The sequence below is a fragment of the Neodiprion pinetum genome, chromosome 5 (assembly GCF_021155775.2).
Source record: "Neodiprion pinetum isolate iyNeoPine1 chromosome 5, iyNeoPine1.2, whole genome shotgun sequence".
Lineage (NCBI taxonomy): Eukaryota > Metazoa > Arthropoda > Insecta > Hymenoptera > Diprionidae > Neodiprion > Neodiprion pinetum.
In genome coordinates, this window is record NC_060236.1 from 8,371,185 (window position 1) to 8,392,382 (window position 21,198).

Genomic DNA, 21,198 nt, shown 5'->3' on the forward strand with positions numbered 1-21,198 from the left:
TTGCACCTGGTGAGTGAATTCTAAAGTTGAAAAAAAAAAACATGCCACCATATTGCATTTTACTAATACTTAACGAGCGTGTTGACAATTTTTGTGCGGTCCTTTATTCTTGTAATTTTTTGAATTCACTTTCACATATTTGATGATAAAAATATGTATGGTTATAATAGTCATTTCATAAATAAGAACTATTTCGATTTAGCGAAATTGGTAAAACAGGGAAGTTCCTATCAACAGCGCACAACATGTCGAAAGGAGGATTGGTGGCAGCACCGTTTGCCTGTTACGTCGGATATCAATGACGTGCAAATGGTAAATGGCTTCTACTTTCCCGAGATATCTTTATGAGAAAGCCAAATAAAATCCAAAAAAAATAGATGATATATGATGCATCGGCTATCAAACTATCAAAAATATGATTGATTGATTGATTTCTTGTCGTTGTAGACATTAATTTCGCCGAAAATTTCACGATTATATTCAATAAATATGAGATAAAGAAAAGTCTACTTCACGAAGCCACAAACGTAACCATCGTATTCATCGCTACGTTGGATTACCCCGATGCGAAGGATTGTGTTGCTCGGATCCACATCTCTCGACAAACTTTGCATGTGAGTACCAAATATTATACCGATATTATTCGGACCTCCTAAATACCAAAATTTCGTTCCACTCGCTCCAAAAACAGGGCAACTCCCATTGCAAGACAGTCGTCAGCAATGGCGGCTTCGATAGTCTAGTCGAAAAATTGAAGCTGCTTATTAGTCTGACCAGTTAGCTTTGACTAAATGTTGTTACAAATACATTTCCCGACACGTCTCCACCACCGTCATTGCTCATCATTGCGTACCCGTTTCTTCGACACTTGAACCGGAATCAACGTTCTCAGTGCTCCTATTTAGCCAACAATTGTGTGCATGTGTGTTTCTCCCTGTCTACGAATATACGACTACCACTACGCCTAACAGTACCAACAACCGGGGCCCGAACGAGTTCGTTGAAAATGTGATACTGTTTTTGTTCACATTGTTTCCCTATTTTACGAAAAATCAGACGTACTATTATTACTCGGAGATAGATGCAGGTAAATTAATTAAACGTCAGTATACATTTGTTTAAATTTTATAATATCGCTATTCGCTGTGCTTTGCAAAAACTTCTTGCTATGCTTCGTCACATGTATTACAGTAAAGAATCTAGCGATATGGTAAAGTAACAACTGCATGAAAATCAATGTGAATCAGGTTTTTAATTCTATGACAATGTGAATTTTGTCATAACCAATTTCCTCGCTACCTTGATTTTCAATGCAAAACTAAAATCTATCGTGTTAAACAGTTAAACTTGTAATGATTCTGATATCAACTATTTATTGCGAGTGAAATGCTGTTTGCTTTGATTGTAGTCACGCTGCATAAAATTTTGTTACGCTGCGAAAAGAATAATTGAAAATACCTTGTACCTAATATTAATTGCAATTTATTTTTTACCTAATCATCTGTACGATCAACTTAATCTTATATTCTAATAAAGATTTACAGAATGATGCTTAATGTTTAAGTTAGTAACGTTAACATAACGAAATGAAAGAAAAATCACTATTTTGCAACTTTAGAATAAGTTTGAATCAGTAGAGTCGACAAAATATAAGTGTTCATGCTATATTACCGTTCACTGAATTTAGAACAATCTGAAAGTTGCAAAGTAATGAGTTTTGCTGAAAGTGCATCATTACATAAACGTAACAAACTTCAACCTCATAATTATGTAACCTTAGCACATTCCCGTTTCCCAATTATTTTAGTTTTACGTGAAATGAGTCCATTGAAAAACTTCTGTGCCCATTTTTTATATAAGAGCATCTTTTACTAGCTTCAAAGTTCTCAAGTATCTAAATATTTTCTATTGTAACCATACTTGAAAAGCCCTAATTTTACCACTGATCTATATCAATTTAATTAGCAATCATATGTGCTTAGAGTCACCTGGTGCTTAGTATAAAAAAATTTACAACCAAATATGTTTGTTTCCTTTTAACAAATGTTCTTTATTCGTTTTTCCTTTCTTTTAATCTGCAGCTAGTCAGATAGACATAATTCTCTTGAATAAATTATCAGGAAAAATGATCCTTTGAGTTATGAAGCTTCTTATCTGCATCGATTATTATGCTTTCTTGGCTGTCCAATGTTACTTAATATAATAAACACTTTTACGCTATCTGTTTCAGTAGGTGACATGCCCAGCAGCCGTGACGTGGAGCGTGCAGAACGTAATGGACGATTTAGATCATCGAGAAGGAGGGACAGTATTGGAAGTGATATAAATCGTCACAATTTTGAAAATATAGACAAGAGACACAGGCGACATGGAAAGAGTAAAAGTTCAGGAAAAAAGAAGAAGAAAAGATCTCGTGACAAATCAATAGACAGTGTTCCGACTGTAGCGTCATCTGTAATAAAGCCGCTGGTTGAGTACTCCGATGTGAGCAGCGAAGATCTTTCGGAACCTGAGGCTGGAGAAATACAGTCTGAAGATAGCAGAGGTAACAGTTTTACTGATGGGGATCTGCAGGAATCCCATCATCAAAGACGATACTACGGTGGCAGTCCAAGGCAAAATCTCGGCGCTTCCCCCATCAGCATATCTCCTTCACCTCCAGCCGGAGGTGGGCACGCAAACAGATATTTGTCACCCAACGACGAGCTCCAGCGAGTTAGATCACCGATGCCCGAGGAATATGAAGAAGAGACGCGTCACTACCCTAGAAAGAAGGAGAAGAAACACAAACGGGAAAAAAAGAAGAAGAGAAGCGTTAGCCCATCCTCCAGCTCTAGTAAAAAGAAGAAGAAGAGGTCCAAGCGACAGTCGCACAGTCCTAGTCCCCAAATGCCTCAAGAAATAACCATTACCCCTGACCATGATAAACAGATGCATCGGTGGCAAGATTGTCCGCCATTACCTCTGAAGGATAGTACATCTCCTATATCGCCAGCTACACCTCAAGGGCAGAGATCTCTCAGTGACATGGAATTGGAATCTCCGCCTGAAGAGGCCAGAGATCTAACTTCACCCTCTTCCGTAGGGCTTATAAGGCATACGGAGTCCCCTCACACACCTCTACTACCTCCGAGAAACATAACGCCGGAAGGAAATAGGAGCAGTCATATATCACAGAAGCATAGCCCAGACAGACGAAAACATAGTCCAAGTATGCATGCTCGACGTGGCAGTATTAGCCCCAATTCCGGACACGGGGGAGGACGCAGACAAGGCCATCCTCACAGCCCTAGCCCAGCGTCAAGGAGAAGGGACCACAGTCCGCCTAGGAGAAGAGACTTTAGTCCCAGTCCTGTGAGCCACAGAATGAGGCATAGTCCTAGTCCCACTCAAATTCGACGAAGGGAATTCAGCCCCAGTCCTGTGTCTCACAGACGGAGGGGAGAGCCGCTACCTAGTCCTACACCAAGTAAGCGAAGAAGAAGAGACGACTCAGACAGAAGGCACAGACATCACGATCAAGACAGGCGAGATAAGAGAAAGTCGCGTGGAACTAGGAGTCCTGTGGGTAGCAGCAGGTTTGTTTTCACGTTTTGGTTCAAATGGCAATGTAATAGTCTCCAGGAGTGTCCAGCAACTGAACTCCAAATTCTCAGGATCCAGCTGCTTGATGCTCTGAAATTGCTATGATATTGTATTTTTGTTAATCATCGGTTTCCACTTCATTTTGCAGATTGCAGAATCCAGTTTCTCGTTCGCGATCGCGAAGTCCTGGGAGATGGAGGAAAATGCCGTCGCGATCCAGATCCAGATCCAGGAGAAGAAGTCGCTCGCCCAAAAAATCCCGCTCTCCAAGTAAGATGCATAAACCAGCTAGGAAACACAAATCCAAGAGCCCAAGACCATCCAGGATACCATCTCCACCTCCGCATAGAACCAGAACTCGTAGTCCGACAAGTATAGCTGCCAGAAATCTCAGAGGTCGGGCAAAGATTAGCGAGACGAGTCTCTTTGCTGAACTTGTTAAGGACAGAAATATGAGGGAACTCGCCTTAAAGAAACTTCAAGAAGCCAAAGAGAAGGCAATTAGTCAAGACGAAGTGCAAATCATAGAAGGATCAGATGACAAAGAAGCGAGCAACACTTCGTCAGAGCATAAAATATCCAACGAAATAAAGGAATTATCTTCCGACAGCAGGGCACATGCTAATCTTGTCTCAGTCACCGAAGACGGTGCTGATATTGACATTGTAGACATACCTTTTCCTAATATTGTGACATCTTCCCTTGGAATGACCGAAGATAGCAATTCAATGGCAAGCAAAACCCCACCTATACCTGCGTCACTGGCTACAACTCCGTCGACACCGGTAGCAAATCTTACCCCAATACCACCGTCAACTGTATATAATTCTCCCGTACCAAACACTACAAACAATTTTCCAATGGCTGTTGCTGGCAATGGTGGCACAATTTTTCCCTCCCCAGTCCCTAACTTGGCAAACATTTCACAATCTGATCCTAACGGAATCGCAGGTCCATCGCAAGTACCTGTTTTGTTACCTGGTTCCGTTCCAGGACAAGTTCTACTTCCCAATCTTTCTATTCCTCCTCCTCCAATTCCAGTTCCTGCTCCTAACACTGCCATTTCTAAATTCAACACACCCAATAATTTAGTTCCTCTCAAATCTATCGATCCACCGAAACCTCCCATAGTTGCATTTAAAACTACGAAATTGTCAAAGTTACCGCTGCCACCAGGAATCAATCAGAATGATTTAGAGAGCATAGACTCTCCGCCAAGCCGCTCACCCAGTCCACCTACCAAGGGGCAGAATAAATTCTTATCAACCACACCGAAACCTCCCACAAAAAAGAGCATCAAAGATCTACCAATGCCACCTGGTAAGCATATTTCGAGATGGGAATTTCTTGTTCGATTTTATTAATTATCCAAGCAGTAAAGTTCAATGCTTGTATTGTGTAACATATATTTGACTTAGTTCCCACATTTGTAATAAGAATTGACTCTGTGTACTTAGTACATAATTTAGATGTACTTCGTAGTTGTTCCTGGATCAGAAGACTTGAGTGGAGAGGAAGATCCGAATGCTACGCCACCGCGCGGAAAACTTGATCGGATAACCCCCAAGCCAAAACTGAAGAGGCCGAAAATATTGAAGAGACGAGGCTCTCGCAATTGTCATATGCCAATGTCAGCTTCTGGAGGCAAAGATTGGGGTGAACGATGCGTCGATGTGTTCGAAGTTATAGCACAGATTGGCGAAGGTACTTATGGTCAGGTCTATAAAGCTCAAGACAAAAGAGCTGCTGTTCTTGTTGCCCTAAAGAAAGTACGTTTGGAAAATGAGAAAGAAGGATTTCCGATAACGGCAGTTCGGGAAATTAAAATCCTGCGACAATTAAACCATAAAAATATTGTCAACCTGAGAGAAATCGTTACCGACAAGCAAGATGCTCTAGATTTCCGAAAGGTAGGTAACAAAAACTAAATGAAAAGTATACTAATTATTAGATCACTTCTCAGTCCAATTCAATTCAACAGTCACTGCTCGTTGGATGGTATATTTGTTTAATTCTGGATTGAATACCTTTACAGGACAAGGGTTCATTTTATCTCGTTTTCGAGTACATGGACCATGACCTAATGGGATTACTGGAATCCGGAATGGTAGACTTTAACGAAATGAACAATGCCAGTATCATGAAGCAGTTGCTGGATGGTTTGAACTACTGTCACAGCAAAAATTTCTTACATCGAGACATCAAGTGTTCAAATATATTGATGAATAACAAGTATGTAAAAAGTAAAGTGGAAATACGTCTGTTTGCCGTTCCGTTTTAACACACTTCTGTTCACCCGTTATTTTCAGAGGTGAAGTAAAACTGGCTGACTTCGGTCTTGCTAGACTGTACAATGCGGAAGACAGGCAGAGACCTTACACCAATAAGGTCATTACTTTGTGGTATCGACCACCTGAATTACTACTTGGAGAAGAACGTTACGGACCAGCCATTGATGTATGGAGCTGCGGTTGCATACTTGGTGAACTGTTTTCCAAGAAGCCTCTTTTCCAGGTATTATACTATACATAGAGTGCCTCGCTTTAGATGTTTTAATTTGCATGTATAATATGTGATGAATGGCTAGTTGACTGATTTCCAAATTTATGTGCAAACATTACCTCATAACAGTGAACTTATATTCAAACAATTGAAGAATTTTTTTAAGAACGTAAGTATGCACAACTTTTTGATATATTGGGACAATCGTTGCGCAGCAGAACTATGGGGCAATTTTATATCGACTGTTTGAATATCCCATCAGTCAAGCAAGTAATTGTTCGAAAACAGGCGAATGTGGAGATGATGCAGCTGGAAATGATCTCGCGAGTTTGCGGTACACCGACACCAGCCGTTTGGCCATCTGTGATAAAATTGCCTTTATGGCATATGCTAAAGCCCAAAAAGTCGCACAGACGACGCCTGAGAGAGGACTTCTCCTTCATGCCTGCATCGGCTCTGGATCTTCTAGATAAAATGCTGGAACTAGATCCGGACAAACGGATCACAGCTGCTGATGCTCTGAAAAGTGCTTGGCTGAAAAATATCCAACCAGAACAGTATGTTTTGCATTCACGTACAGAATGTTTTATTTATTTATTTGTTAATTCGGTATTTTTTTTTCTTTGAAACACATTCACGACCAATTAAATGTAAGAAATTGAAACTCGAAGAGGTTTCAAGAAATCAAAGAATTACGGATATTAAGAAATGTGTTTTTTTTTACATCAAACTTACTTTTCGCGCATACATTATATCTGCACTGTTGATAATATTGTTGTTTCGCGCTATCAATGTTCAGTCATCATCCATCATTGCTACATCAATTTTTACAATGTATCAGGATGCCAGCACCCCAACTCCCGACATGGCAAGACTGTCACGAGCTTTGGAGTAAGAAACGCAGACGTCAGTTACGAGAACAGCAGGAAGTTTCCGGAGGGAAGATCCCGCTCCTCCCTCTCCCTAACAAAGGTGGCCCTCACAAGGCTGTTGAGGACTTGTCGGATGTCGGGGGGTGAGTAGTAGTAGCCAGACGCGCGCGATCCACAATATATCCTGAGGATTTCAAAACCTGATAGTCTACGTGCGTAGGTAGTCAAGTGTCATACCAGGGTAGTGTGCTTGGCATTTGTTATTATCTCCGTTTTTTCCTATTTTCACAATTTTTTAATTGGTTATTCATTAGGGAACAAATTTCAAATTTGACGAATGAGGTGGAAATATCAATAAATAAATAAATAAAAAAATAAAAAAAAGAAAAAGCGAAAAGACCAAAACTTCTAACTAATAATTCGTAAAACGCATTGCTATTTGCATGCAATTGACCGACCTATTGTTAGAAAGATAAAGGCGAATAAATTGTAAATTGTTTTATAAAAGGAAAAAGATTATTTTTTTTTTACCAATGTTCTTGTTCGTCACTTTATTAATAACCAAAGGACTGTAATTATATGATAGTGCCTTCTTGATTACAATCACGCTGAAGTGAAATGAAACAATACCTTATTCTCACCCACATAAAAATTCGCATAGTTATTAACAGCATTTTCGTGGTTAATTTGCAACTGTAACAGTTAACCATTATAACAAGATGTAACTGCGCATCCTGCAAATTGAACTGTGATGTACGAATCTTAATTATCAGATTAAAAATATAGCTTGATCACTTCTTTTTGTAGGCATGCGCGTAGAACAGAAATTTGCGTACTTCGTTAATGGTGATCAAAAAATTTTTTGAACTGCATGAACAATGTGAAATTTAGTAACGATAATAAATGAACGGATGAATTATGAAATGCTTATAGAAGGTAGTTGTGAATATCACTGACTTGATAGATACACGAAAAATAGCAAATTATAAACCTATAATCTTGTGACACGATCAGATGGAGATACGCAAAAAATTTAGTTGTAAATATATGATAAATTGCTGTATAGTAAATTGATTTATTCTGATACATACTGATGAACTTCACATAAAAAGAAGATTTGAAAAAAAAAAAATCCTTTTCAAATCCACATATTATTAGGATGTAACAAATGATATAAAATAAATGATAATGTGGTAATTTAGACTTGGAGACAGACGGTAGTTCGTAAGATATTCCTGTAGTGTATATACAACAAATGGGTCACAACTATCGCAAGCAGAAGTTAATGGTGCTGGACTTGTGAAAGAAAATGGAGAGTCAAGAAGTGGCCATGAATTCTGTCCAAGGATAGCAACCTCCCAAGGATGACTAATTTTATTGTTAGTGCACAGCATATTCAAGGGATAACTTTCCATTAAATAGGTGTATTTTTATTGAAAATTCTTGACATTTTTTTTTTTTCTTTTTATTTATTTATTTTATTTCTTCTATTTTTCCATGGGTAAGCTGTGTGCCACTTTATTACATTGTACTATTGGGGAAATGTCATATGAACATATTCCTTGTGTGAATGGTAAAAACAAATGTAGCTTTTTTTCTAGGTATATATACCTATATATACTTTCGTTGGAATTCAAACAGCATTTTATTATTTTTTCCATTCATACAAAAGATGAAATGAAATATACCTAGTTCAATTTCTTACAAATTGTATCTTACTAATGATTATAAAATAATGAAAAACCACTGTAACATACTTGTTGGGTGCCAATGGGCGTCTGTCTTAACAGATTTGTCGATAATTGATCAATTTATAATGTTATTAAAACATTTTATCATTTAAATTGTTTCTAGCCTGTACTAGTATTATATTATTTTACTAAAACAGTTTTTTTCTTTTTTTTTTTTTTTTTTTTAAGGATAAGTATCTTATTGAAACAAAGAACAGGAATTTTTCAGTCAAAAGCATTCAAAAGACATTTCAATAAATTACTTGGCGATGAAAATTCAATATTTACCAATACCACAAACCATCATATACCTCCAATTGAAATGCAAAAACAAGGACTAAGTATACGTCACACCTTCTGCCATGTCCGCATCAAAATTTCTACTGATGATATCTAAACTAATTGACACTCTAATTATAAATATGCATTGTTCTGTGTTCATGATCTATCCATACTTTAAAATTGTAACTCTCCTACAATGCCCCTTTTGCGATCTTACCTTTTTATTAAATACTTTCACTAACTATGAAAAGATACACTTGAAGGGAAAAAAAAAAAAAAGAAGAAAAAACCTATCCGAATCATCTTGTATACTATACAAAACTTGAGTTCAGATTATTTTTAGAGCCGTAACACAGAAGATAATATAATGTTTTCATTCTTTTAGTCACATGTGCTAACGGTATCTTATATTTCTTAAATTTGTTTTGTACAAATATAATTGAAAAAACATCACATGATGAATTTACAGATAATATTACTGTTTAAATGAACTTTATTTACGCCACAATTAATAAGTCTGTTCGAGTTTAGTTAATATTTTCACGTAGCAATCAATTCTCTATAAATGATTTTACGAATAGTTTAATATGACTAACGAATAATGGAATTGAATTTTTATTTCGCTATATAAAATATTTGGTTTGTCATTGTTTCTCTTTCTCTTTTGCGCTTCAAAGTATATCACATACAATGCTACTATACAAACATGTCGAATAATTTTGTTTCCAATCAATCGCTTTTACATGCGAATATAATTTTATGCCTTATCTTATCAATTCAAATCCTTATAAAATAAGGACGGAATGATTGTTCGCTTGAAATTAGATGTTTTATTATGTTACATCCATATGTATTGTTGAAGCACTGGACGAAAAGGATATGGGAAGTATATTTATAACATAATTGTGTACATTATAAGTTTTCAATATTATATGCCTATAGTTTCTTAAACAATAAAGAGAAAAAAAACGAACTGCAACAAATAGTATCCTATGTTGAACTTTCAATGGCAATTTAATACCTTGCATTGGAGAATTCAGACCAAAATCACTACTTCCTACTTAACTATTTTCTTATAACTAATCAGCAAGGCTGCTAAGTATGCTGCATTGAAAAAAACTTTCTGTATTTCCTTTTTTCTTTTATTTACTTCTTGTATTGGCATGAATTTGAAAGGAATTTTGATCAAAATTGGTTAATAAAAATTGAATACAATTATTCTTGGCGACTACATTTTAGTTTTTTTTTTTTTGATCATATGAATTCGTTATATTACTTTTCTAATCTTGTCCATTTTTTTAAATATATAGTATCTTACACTTCATGGTTTTTTACACTTAGCGGACAAGTAATATGATATCGATGTTATAGTTTTATCGAATTGTGATTGAAGTTTGTATTTCAAAGCCATTTAAACTGTACACAGACCCGAGATTACTGCTTCCCAGAACGAATTTAGGATCTCTAAACTAGCGTAATAATATTCTTCACAACAGCAAGATTTCCCAGTGAATAAATATCAATATTAATTTTCTCAACTAATACACTGATTAGCTTTGGATATTAAAAAGTATTCTCATTGTCTCGTGTATAGAGTATTGCTTCAACAAAAGTCGCAAACTGGGCTGAGAAATACCTAGTATAGAAAGAAAATAGTTTAATCTCTTCAGTGATAAGATCTATTCCAGTTAGTCACTGCTTTTGAAGAGTCATATTTTGTACTGAATAACGAACGCAAAGTGATATTCACTGGACACGAATGTAAATAAACTGAATATACATCAAATATTTACCTGATATTTAGTAATGATGAAAAATTTTTGATGCAACATGGGCAGGAAGGTGACTATACTTTGTCCTGTAAATTCATCGCATTGTTATGTATTTAATATAAGGAGAAAGGAAAGACTGAAATTATCTAATTAAATTGAAAATTATGTTTCAGGCAGTAATAATATTGTGGCCGAATGATAAAAGGGGAAAAAATTTATAGCGCTAGTAGATGTGTGAATAGGTAATTGAACGTTATACACTTATCACATATGCATATCTATAAATTCATGCAAAGGGTGTCTCCATTTTTGGTTTCAAAATCCATGGCTAAAAAATTGTACAATTCATAACAATAAATGTGCTTGTATTCCTACTAATATTAATCAACACAGACAGAAAAAAAGCCTTTCCCTTGTGAATCGTTCGGCATTCATGTTGTGTACATAATATATATTTAGGTTGAAAGATGTACCTAATTTCATAATGAGAAAAATATTGTACTACATAACTGGAGCGATATTTACTTTGACTAATATTAACCAATGGTCAATAAATCAGTTAGGGTTTAAAAACAATCGAAATAATCGAGTTATGTTTAACATTTAAAAACGTAGCACAAACATTACTCCACGGTAACAATCTTTAAACCTGTTTTTCAATATTTTATTGTACATACTGTACGGATATCAGGTAGTGAAAAAAAGCAGCGATATTTTATCAGCTACAATCTTAGTACAAGCTTGTTGTCAGTGTATGCGTAACAACTTCCATCATTTTGATGCAATTTTTCATTATAGTTCCACTCTGTCACCTCCTAATTAATTCTCTGTATCGTATAATTGCATGTGTTGTTCGATCGCTTATCAATGTTCGTACAAAGCAACTGTGACAAAGACCGTTGATACTCGTCCAATATAGGATGGGTACTTGATGGAATTTTCATTACGTTTGAGTGTATGATCAGGACTTCAAATTTTATGTCATTGACTAAACAAATCTACCTCATCAATGTCGTTGATAAACTATTTTCGTATAACAGGGATGAAAGGCACGAGCGTGAAAACGTGTGGTCTACATTTTGTTAAATTTATCAATCTATGTAAAAAAAAAAAAAACAGCACCAACCAAAAAGTCATTAACACACTAATTTTTATATCGTTATATCATTACATACATCTTTGCATCTTACCAATTTACTAATCGTAATTTTTATATTTCATACTATTGTACATGTAAACTTACGACAAGTGATTCTTTATACATCTTGAAAATCAGCTGTAATTCTTTGAGGAACATATTTTTCTTGATAATCTTGCTCCCTTCTTATAAGGTCAAACGAGTCTTTGAAAATTGAACTGAACTTCTAATTTGAACTACATTTATATTGGTTAAAAAAATAATACAAAACCCAAGCAATGGTTGATCTCATTCACTATAGATCCAGAGATTTTGTATCGTTTCTCTTTTTGTTCATTGCCAACGAATTGTATATTGAATAATTGGTGTTTTACAATATACATCATAGAATAAAGAGATAATCTTCAACGAGGAAATATATACTGTGGTACCTCTGGAAGTCGGCTGATCAAAATATTCCTGGTCACGTTGTGCCTCGTGTTAACCGATGATAAAAATGGCCCACTTCAAACAGTATTTGCAGTGTATATATTTTCCTGTAAATTACAGCTTACTTTAATGATGTTCATGCCACTCTAAGTCTATATGTAATGTGTACACGTCATTCCATCTGCATTTCGTGCCACTACGTTTATTTATCACTTAAAAATCAACAAACTTACTCACAGAAACCCAATCATTACGTGAGAATTACTTTGATCGATTAGTTAAAAAAATTGCTGTATCACATTGTAAACAGATTTATCATGCTTTTACTTTGTCACTTTGTAAATTTTTTACACTCATTTCGCAGTATCAAAGAATTTCCAATCTTCACACAATGTTTCTACTGTTTCAGGTCATCCAAAAGGTTAAAGATGGAGGCAGGATATAATTCCCATGGAAATCGTATCGGTGCTGAACCTCCGTTTGGAGGTGAAAGTTTGTTTAATCGGAGTGCTCCATTTTTAGTCTCCCCATCGTCGTACTACTACAGCAGTCCATTGCCTGTCAAATCACGGGGCAATCAAAAGCAAGGAGACACCAGCTCCCATTATTTGGACCAAAACACTGAGGACAGTCTGGCACGAAAACTAAATTGCCTTGCTAGTGCTTTGGCTCATGGCAGGCCAATACGTGTCGACGATCTAATGTCGCTTCGCTCAGATAACGACGTGAGTTATTTTTTAACAATAAAACCATGTGAGCCTTTAAGCTGGGAACCATTTCAGTTTAAATTTTCGATGACGCTTTTCGAAATATCTATCGATGATAACATTACCAAACTTATTTCACAGGGTGATCAAAAAGCTGCTCAATTAGTGGGTGACCTGCACTCTGAGCTACGTCTTGCGGCGAGTACAAGAGCAACTGGTAGATTAGAATCGCACCTACCGGTATTCAACCCACTGCCAACAGGTGAGCAATACTTTTGGCCGGTTGTACGAAATATCCTGTTTCTGGCAATGGTTTTTAATTTCAGAAACAAGTGTAGGACAAAAGAGTGGGTTCGATGCTCATGCTGTCTACGCAGGCGACGATGCGGTCAGCACGGTCAGGTGGTCTCAATTAGCCACAGCTGGTGTACGCAGCGCATTGTCCGCTCTAATGTCACGCTATGGTTTGGAAACCTACAATCCTTCCCCTGCCACAACCCGACCCCCAGGTAAAGCGATCATGGGCCCGTTGCAGACCCTAAACCACCCCTCAACTTCGGCCCAAACTACATATGGTTCTCAGTAAACTGTACATATAAAGATTTAGCCTAATCTGTAGCTATTCTGTTTAGGATTCGATCAAAAAACAAATTTGAATACCTTTTTAATGGCAGTATGAACGCGTGTATAATTTATGCATCAGACATTTTTAAGCTCTAAAAATAATTTCCATATCTAAACGTTGGAAGATACTACTTATGTTGTTTCTCTAAAATTGTGAACTTCACTTCAAAGTTAACAGTTTTTATAGTATATACATAATTAAATGTCAAAGAGGAACTGTGATTTTCTTCATACTGGAATATAATGGATGTTTTTGGTTAAGAAATGACAACCTTGATTGCTTATTGCAGTATTCTATGCAGCTTAATGGCAGGTTAATTTTTTTTTATAGTTTTTCAGTTTTTGCACTATCAATATTCTACTTGACTACGTGTTTAAAGACCTTGGCTTGATTGTCACATTGACAATAAAAAGTACAAATGTTGTATTTTAAATTCTAGCCTATCAACGTTGACTCTAATTATAGCTTTGTTATTAAAAATCCTGACATAATGAATAATAACATTGAAAACCGTATATTCATATATTTGATGTATAGTCAGCCTAATTCATTGTTCGAAAAAACCAATCTATTTCTTTTTTTTATTTTTGTCCATACTCAGCTTGTTAATGTGCTGACGTTGTACAATATAAAAACCGTTCACCAATTATTTTATTTGATTCGCTCCCATTTCTAGTATTAACGTACCGAATAAGGAACTAAAAAACATAATATATAAAATATATACGTATGTATTAAATGTACATAGGTATGTACCCCACCGATTGGTTAATTGCAATAGAAGAGCTTAAATAATTTGGATACGTGCATAATGGTAATAATAATAATTTTCCAGAGAAGACGAATCGTGTAATTATGAATTTTTAATTTTTTTTTTTTTCATTTTTTCATAAATAAGATCTTGTATACAAAATATAAACCACTTACCCGACTTCTGTGAAAAATAATTAGGGGTGAAATGTAAATATGTCTAAGGGTATAAAATATAAATAAAGTGACGAGAGACCTCGAGAATTGGTGAAACAATTGTTTATTAGGGTACTTTTCATGAGAGGTCGCCTTATTGTAGCGCATTATGTATATCGTGATAGCAACACAGATATACTGTGTATAGCTGGTGAAAACTTGAAACATCAATGAACCGGATTCGGAATTGTTTAGATCTACATTTCGATTTAGTTTTGTTTATGCTTCAAACACTAATTACTTGAAATATTATTTTTCAGACTGAAGCGGTCGATTACGGAATATATCAGCGGAATGAGGTTAGAAGAAATGGATACACTACGAAATTACACTCCAAACGTGGTACGAGAGAATCGTAAACGTGATTTTGCGTCACGTTGGCAACTACATGAACCATCGAAGCTTGTGTGGCATTGTTTCGCATCCACGATTGTGACACTTGTGACCAAACAATCGACAGTCACAAATCGATGCGTAATGTCCATGATATCCAACGGTAAAACAAAACACAGTCTCAAATCGATGCTCAATGTTCATAACATCCAACGAGAAAACAAAACACGAAGATCGAAAATTTATTTCGCTGTGAATTAGTGAAAACAGAGGAGAGTTGTGAGCGCAATAATTAACGTTGACGGCGATGAGGTTAGGTATCGGTCGAATAACCGAAACCTGTGAAGGATTCTTCTCATTTTCTGCCCGACATTTTTTTTATGAATAATGTGATGATGATTTAATTCGACTAGCTGGTAATTTATCGCTGAATACGTTGTATTTAATAAAAGAAAATTGCCTCAAGTTTCGTTTCGCAAGGCGTAGAAAATTTACGAGATTTAAGAGCGACTCCAAGAAGTAACCTAACCCAACTCTACTTCGATCGTAAACACAACAGTGATGATGACTCTTTTGTTCCAAAACAATAATCATACGAACAGTGAAACGAGAGAACAACGTATTGAAGCTTTTACCCAAACTTTGAACAACGCTTTCCAACAGTTTCAAAGTAAGTATTTTCGACATTTTTTTGTTTATAAAGAGATGCATTCACGGACTTCTGTTCAATGATTCAGTTTACTTATGAGTGATTATATTTATACAATTATGTCCCTAATAATTCGAGATATTACTATTAATAGCGTGTCTGCATATGAGTCACACAAAAAAGTCCTGGATCTTAATGAAGTTACATAGTCTCGTACTCTTGACCCTTTGAAGCAGACATATATTGGCAGCATGGTTTGTACTACACGTTGTATTGTAGTTTTGTTTCAAATAGCTACGGAATATGATAATTTATTAAAACTCCAGAGAAAGAATAACAAAGATCAAACTTCAGGGTTCGTGCTCACAGGGAAAACCGAGAAATCTTGGGAAATTTCTCATAACATGGAAAAGTTAGGGGAATGCGAAAATAAGACTTAAATTTTGAGGGTGTCGAAGAAATAAACTCGTTTTTATACAAAGTTATATACTGTCGAGGTCAAGGAAAAGAAAATTGCACTTAAAATTTTGTTTCGTTGCACTGCTTCATACATTCTATACATACATATTACTTAATACCAAACCTTTGGTTTTTTTTTTTTTTTTACCAAACATTGTAGGCTGTTGTTTGTAAATTAATAGTCAGACAGTAATAAGTTAGTTACTAGGTAATATTCAAGGTATTAGTATCGATATGTAAAAAATTGTCATTAATCAGTGGCATATTGCGTGAAAGGTTACTGAAAAAAATCCTATTTTCTAGCTGAAATACCTGTAAAAGTCGGAGAATTTCAGATTCTAAAAAGTGTACGAACCCTGAACTTATCCTAATCTTACCTACGCGACTCACCTGCAGTTGTTGTGCCTAATATCTACATTGTTCAAATTCTACCGTCTTTACTTGGACCATTGAGATTGAACCTGTATGTTATTTGTAATCAATTATTGCGATGATTTATATTCAAAGATGTATTAATTTAGAACGAAAACAATTTTTAGGTTGAAATCGTAATACCAGTTCAACCGATGCTTTATTCAACAACGAGTTATGTAGTGTCAGTTCTCATGTCTGTTTTGCAATAAGAGTCTGTTACTTGTTTCCACAGTCAATCAATTCATGTCATTTTATTAGAAGTAGATCTTACAGTGTCATGTCCAGCTTTAGGTAATTTTAATTATAACATGCCTTGATAAAATCTTCATATTTTTGATCCATGCCTCCAAGTAAGTATGAGTTGAGTAAATATAATTGACATTCTTTAAAACCGAAAAACAAAATTGTAATCAAAAAGTTTTCAGTATTGTAATACAATTGTGGAGCTTAAAAATAAAACTATTTTATTATGCTCATTATGATAGAATAAAACTAGAACAAGATTGATCATGTACTTCAATCTCTTTAAGAACTGAACTATACAACAGTTACTAATAACAAAAAACGTTGGAAACCAACTGTTGCTTATTTCTACACTAGATTTTGTTTATTTGAAAATTGAATCATATAACATCATAATTTTCTCATTGGACTGTCACCTAAGTTAAACTTTGTTGTAGCATTGAAAAGGGATTGAAACGATTACTCTCAAAGCATGTTCTATTGAATATTATCGAACCATGATATGTATCTGTATATTTAATGATTTTATCCATAATGCAATTACATGAAATTATTAAATCCATCTATTTTTTGTTACAGAACTATGGAATGATTACAAAGAATTGTTGGATAAAAGTGAGAAAGCCGAAGAGAGCTCATCAAATTCACATATACCTCAAAATGAGCCCCAAGTTGGGAACTCGTAAGTTACAATTCTAAGTTCCACTTGAATGAAGATATTGTAGTGTTGCAATCCGACTACATGTATTTGTTGTGACAGTTAATTCCTGAACTACGTCAGAAGATTAAATTTAAGACAAATACTTTCATACAGAATACTGCACACGATCTCACTATTGCTTGTAACGATCTCATGCATATCATTCACATTTGAAATGTTACAGTAAATGCTGCTGCCATGCAGCAGCCACAAAGGACACCGATGTTCCAAAAAAGAAAACTTTCGCTGTACCAACAGAGAAAAAAACTCACTGTGATCCTGTATCTGTCGCTATAAATGAAGAACAAAAATCAAATCCTATACCAGACTACGTGCAACCTTTCCAAATATTTTCACAAGATTTTTGTACTCAAGGCTTAGAGGAAAGTTTTATAAATCGTACTACATCCCCTGTGCTCAAAAATATTGAAAATGTCACCCCTAAACGATCAAAGAGCCCCATTTTCGGTTTGAAAAAAACAAAATCTCGAATATCATCCCCTGTAGTTAGTTCTCCAATTGAGAGCGAAAAATCTGTGATCATATTGAATGATATCAGCAATGACATAAGTTTAAAACGTAACAATCTGTGCTCTCCAAAGACTCCTTCGCATTCCGGCACAAAAGCCAATGCAACAAATGCTATCTCTTCAAATCTTGAAGAGTTATCGTCAGCCTCACAGTTATGTACACCGAAAACAATTAAGAAATTGGGAATCCATACAATCCAGAATGTAGATACTGATATAATACCTGGCACAAAGAAAAAATTGAAGCAAAGCAAGCTCTTCACCAAGATTGAGCAAGTCACAGACTTAAGTATCTGCGATGACGTCTTTGATTCTAAAATAAATGAAGTTGAAACAAATAAAACATGTGATAATGTAACAAGTACAAATTACTTAGAGCCGAATAGTAGTTCCTGTGAAGATAGTCTGATACAAGTGAGCCCAACGCAAACAAGAAGCTTTTCAAAACTACGACAAAAAATTTATGAAAAAAATAACACTGCTGGATCACTGCATCAAAGATTATGTACAAAAAAAGTGAATGTAAAAAATACAAAACACTTGGAAATGTCTGAAGATGTAAACGTACATAATGATGGTGAACAGACAGATACGGATTTGACGGTATTCGAACCGAAATCAGCTTCAACTCAATATATTTCTTCAGCATTTCAGTCTAAACTATCAGAGAATGAAAAATTACCGATTATGAGCAAATTTGGCTTGGAAACAAGACCTGATGTTCAGGAGAAGATTCAATCCGTTACATACGAACATGAAACAAACGACGAAACTATGTTCGAAGAAACTCCAGTTCCATCACTAAAGAGTACTGTCTTTTGTAAAGGTGCCGACAAAATGAAGTTATCTTTAAACAAAAGGACTTCGTCTTTTGTGCCTCCAAAGATACTACCCAGCAAAGCAAAGAATGCAACAGCAAGTGACAAAGAAATGTGTGAATTGGAACTTGATATATTGACAGACAATTCCAATGCCTTAACGGAAAAATCACCACCACGGAAGAAATTGGCTGCAAATAATTTTGATGTGTAAGTTATTTGTAGTTAGGAATTCCAAGTTGCAATTCGAACAAATATCATCTGATTATCTTACTCGAATTTTTCTAATTCCATCAGAGTACCAAGGAAACTGAAATCGAGTCCCACATACGCTTACAAAAGAAGTCCTGTACGCAAAAAGGCTGAAAGAGCGCGTCTAAATGGGTGGGATTGTCTACAATGTCAAGAGGTATGAATATCCCCATGGTAAAAGTTCATGTCCGCGAAAGAAAGTGATTTGTACAACTTAGAAGTAAATCATCATTCACTTTGAAATACCGAATAACTGCATATATTTATTTCACCAGTATTCAAAAGTCAAATACGAATCCACGTAACTTGTGTCAATGGAAATTTCTGTGAATTAATTGCCTGTCAACGATTATTTTCTAGTATTATAAAGCCACTGGACTTACTGGTAAAGAACTACAGATGCGTAAAAATCAATGTTCTCGTCACAGATCTACACACAATGAGAAAAACTCTACTCAAAAAGGTAAAGATTTAATGATAATTTCTTCTGGTTTGTAAGATATGATTGCATGTGAAATACAATTGAACACTACTTGCTCGTTTTCGTTCTAATTTACTCGAATTCCTTTCTCAGTCAAATATAATTTATTATCTGCAGAATTGTCTGCACTTCAGTCATAATTTTAGCATGTCACCTGTAATTACGTCAATCGGGTATCTAGGTAGTTACAAACAATTGCGTTTTTACTGCTAAAATTTAAAAAATGCACTCACTACTTGTGTATTATTAATCTGTCAAGCGTTTCAGGAAAACCCAGGTACGCAAAGCATCGAATTTGAATATTACTTAAATTTAATGCATGGAATATTGCATGTACGGATTAATTCACGATTTATAACTTTGTCTCGTAATCCATGAGCTGTTGGTAATAATTATAATTACTTTTTCGTCTGCAAATTTTGTAGTTTTTGTTTTCAATTTACAGATTACTGGAATCCAGACTTTACAAGTTCATACCACTCAACAATATGGAGCGACAATTGAACATACTGTGCGGTGAAAATTCGACTCACTTATTGTCACAGGATATATTTTTTGAATATCATTTTCTTTCTCAAGTAATAAACTCTTGCATTGTATTGCATAATGGTTGAACTGTCCTGAACAACGACATTATACTGTAAGGTTCACTCATAGTTGCACAATCATCTTCTCAGGGAAATAAATAACAAGTAACAAACTTTTGAACATAGATTGATTTATTCATTTACAACATATATTATTATATTCTCGAATAACATAGCATAGATTTATATAACTATATTATTTATATAGATACATCATTTATCATTTTACACAAAAATATAGAATCTGTAGGTTGTCGCTAAAAGAGGCTAATCAAACGCAACTTGTAGTTAAGCAAAGTTTGCGATTTGGTTTAAGGTACATCATTGATATTGATCTGGACTTGTTTACTGGTTTAACCTTTACTGAAAGCTTTGTTACGATTTTAACACCAAATAATACGGTTTTGATTTAATTCAAATTTAACACAAAGGTGACTTACATTCAGTCAACTAAGCATTGAAATTAAATAATTGAGCGTTTTAAATGTTCGTAATAATGTCAGTGAATCGGTAAAAACACCGATAACAACTGTTAGAAGGGAGGTGAAGAGAAAATATCGGAGTTTCAACATTTTTGTTTGTTCTTTTTTTGTCTTAACATAACTCATTTTTTAAATTGGTCCAAACTTAAAACTGCTAATATATTATCGAGCTGTAAAACTAACGAAAACTTGCCCAAGGCAATTGTTTTTCTATTTTACTGTGGAAAGATATTTAGGTAAGTACTATTATGATATTTAGTTTGATATAACGTACATCATAATTGTTATAGCTACTTAATAATTTATCAACACATAAATATATATATATATTTAAAAATTAAACATGTATATAAATAAGTATACATATATTTATGTATGCAGGTTTATATATATATTTATTCATATATATTATATATAAATATATATATCTTATCCTCGTCATCGTCATATGAATTAACAACCAGTTAGAAATAATTTCAATTAGTGGGATTGGTGACAAAAAAAAGTTATTATCAATTAGTACGCAATCCATCGTCATAACTCACTTTTTTTCAGCGCACTACTTTCATTCGATAGAAAATAAACTTAATGCGCATTGACATCTTACAGATTTTTGTGAAGCTAGTTGACCCCGTGGGAGGC

The 21,198-nt window shown here is 35.0% G+C and overlaps 2 protein-coding genes and 1 long non-coding RNA gene across 10 annotated transcripts; 2 read left to right on the forward strand and 1 right to left on the reverse strand.

Moving 5' to 3' along the window:
- The first annotated feature begins 303 nt into the window (after positions 1 to 303).
- Cdk12 (Cyclin-dependent kinase 12) lies at positions 304 to 15,406 on the forward strand. 7 transcript variants are annotated; one of them, XM_046629543.2, is made up of 12 exons: positions 304 to 614; positions 2,231 to 3,578; positions 3,734 to 4,905; positions 5,068 to 5,495; positions 5,621 to 5,817; positions 5,895 to 6,099; positions 6,376 to 6,644; positions 6,929 to 7,102; positions 12,720 to 13,035; positions 13,159 to 13,279; positions 13,344 to 13,526; positions 14,869 to 15,406. In XM_046629543.2, exons 2-12 carry the CDS (start codon positions 2,239 to 2,241, stop codon positions 14,871 to 14,873), a joined length of 4,410 nt encoding a protein of 1,469 aa, XP_046485499.1. In that variant the 5' UTR covers positions 304 to 614; positions 2,231 to 2,238; the 3' UTR covers positions 14,874 to 15,406. The 7 variants fall into 7 exon arrangements, 6 of the variants coding, with proteins under 6 accessions (XP_046485499.1, XP_046485494.1, XP_046485496.1 ...); XM_046629538.2 differs by lacking the exon at positions 14,869 to 15,406 and having other exon boundaries at positions 13,344 to 14,646; XM_046629540.2 differs by lacking the exon at positions 14,869 to 15,406 and having other exon boundaries at positions 2,234 to 3,578; positions 13,344 to 14,646.
- On the reverse strand, positions 8,885 to 12,758 carry LOC138191014 (uncharacterized). The gene is made up of 2 exons (XR_011177236.1): positions 12,548 to 12,758; positions 8,885 to 12,417 (listed from the first exon to the last, which is right to left on the reverse strand). It is a non-coding gene; the product is annotated as an uncharacterized lncRNA (long non-coding RNA).
- A 69-nt stretch (positions 15,407 to 15,475) lies between the features above and the next one.
- Positions 15,476 to 20,199, forward strand: LOC124220517 (uncharacterized). Of its 2 annotated transcripts, XM_046629552.2 has the most exons (7): positions 15,476 to 15,611; positions 17,286 to 17,388; positions 17,591 to 18,964; positions 19,052 to 19,163; positions 19,367 to 19,469; positions 19,747 to 19,764; positions 19,933 to 20,199. In XM_046629552.2, exons 1-7 carry the CDS (start codon positions 15,503 to 15,505, stop codon positions 19,989 to 19,991), a joined length of 1,878 nt encoding a protein of 625 aa, XP_046485508.1. In that variant the 5' UTR covers positions 15,476 to 15,502; the 3' UTR covers positions 19,992 to 20,199. The 2 variants fall into 2 exon arrangements, with proteins under 2 accessions (XP_046485508.1, XP_046485509.1); XM_046629553.2 differs by lacking the exon at positions 19,747 to 19,764.
- Positions 20,200 to 21,198: the final 999 nt, after the last annotated feature.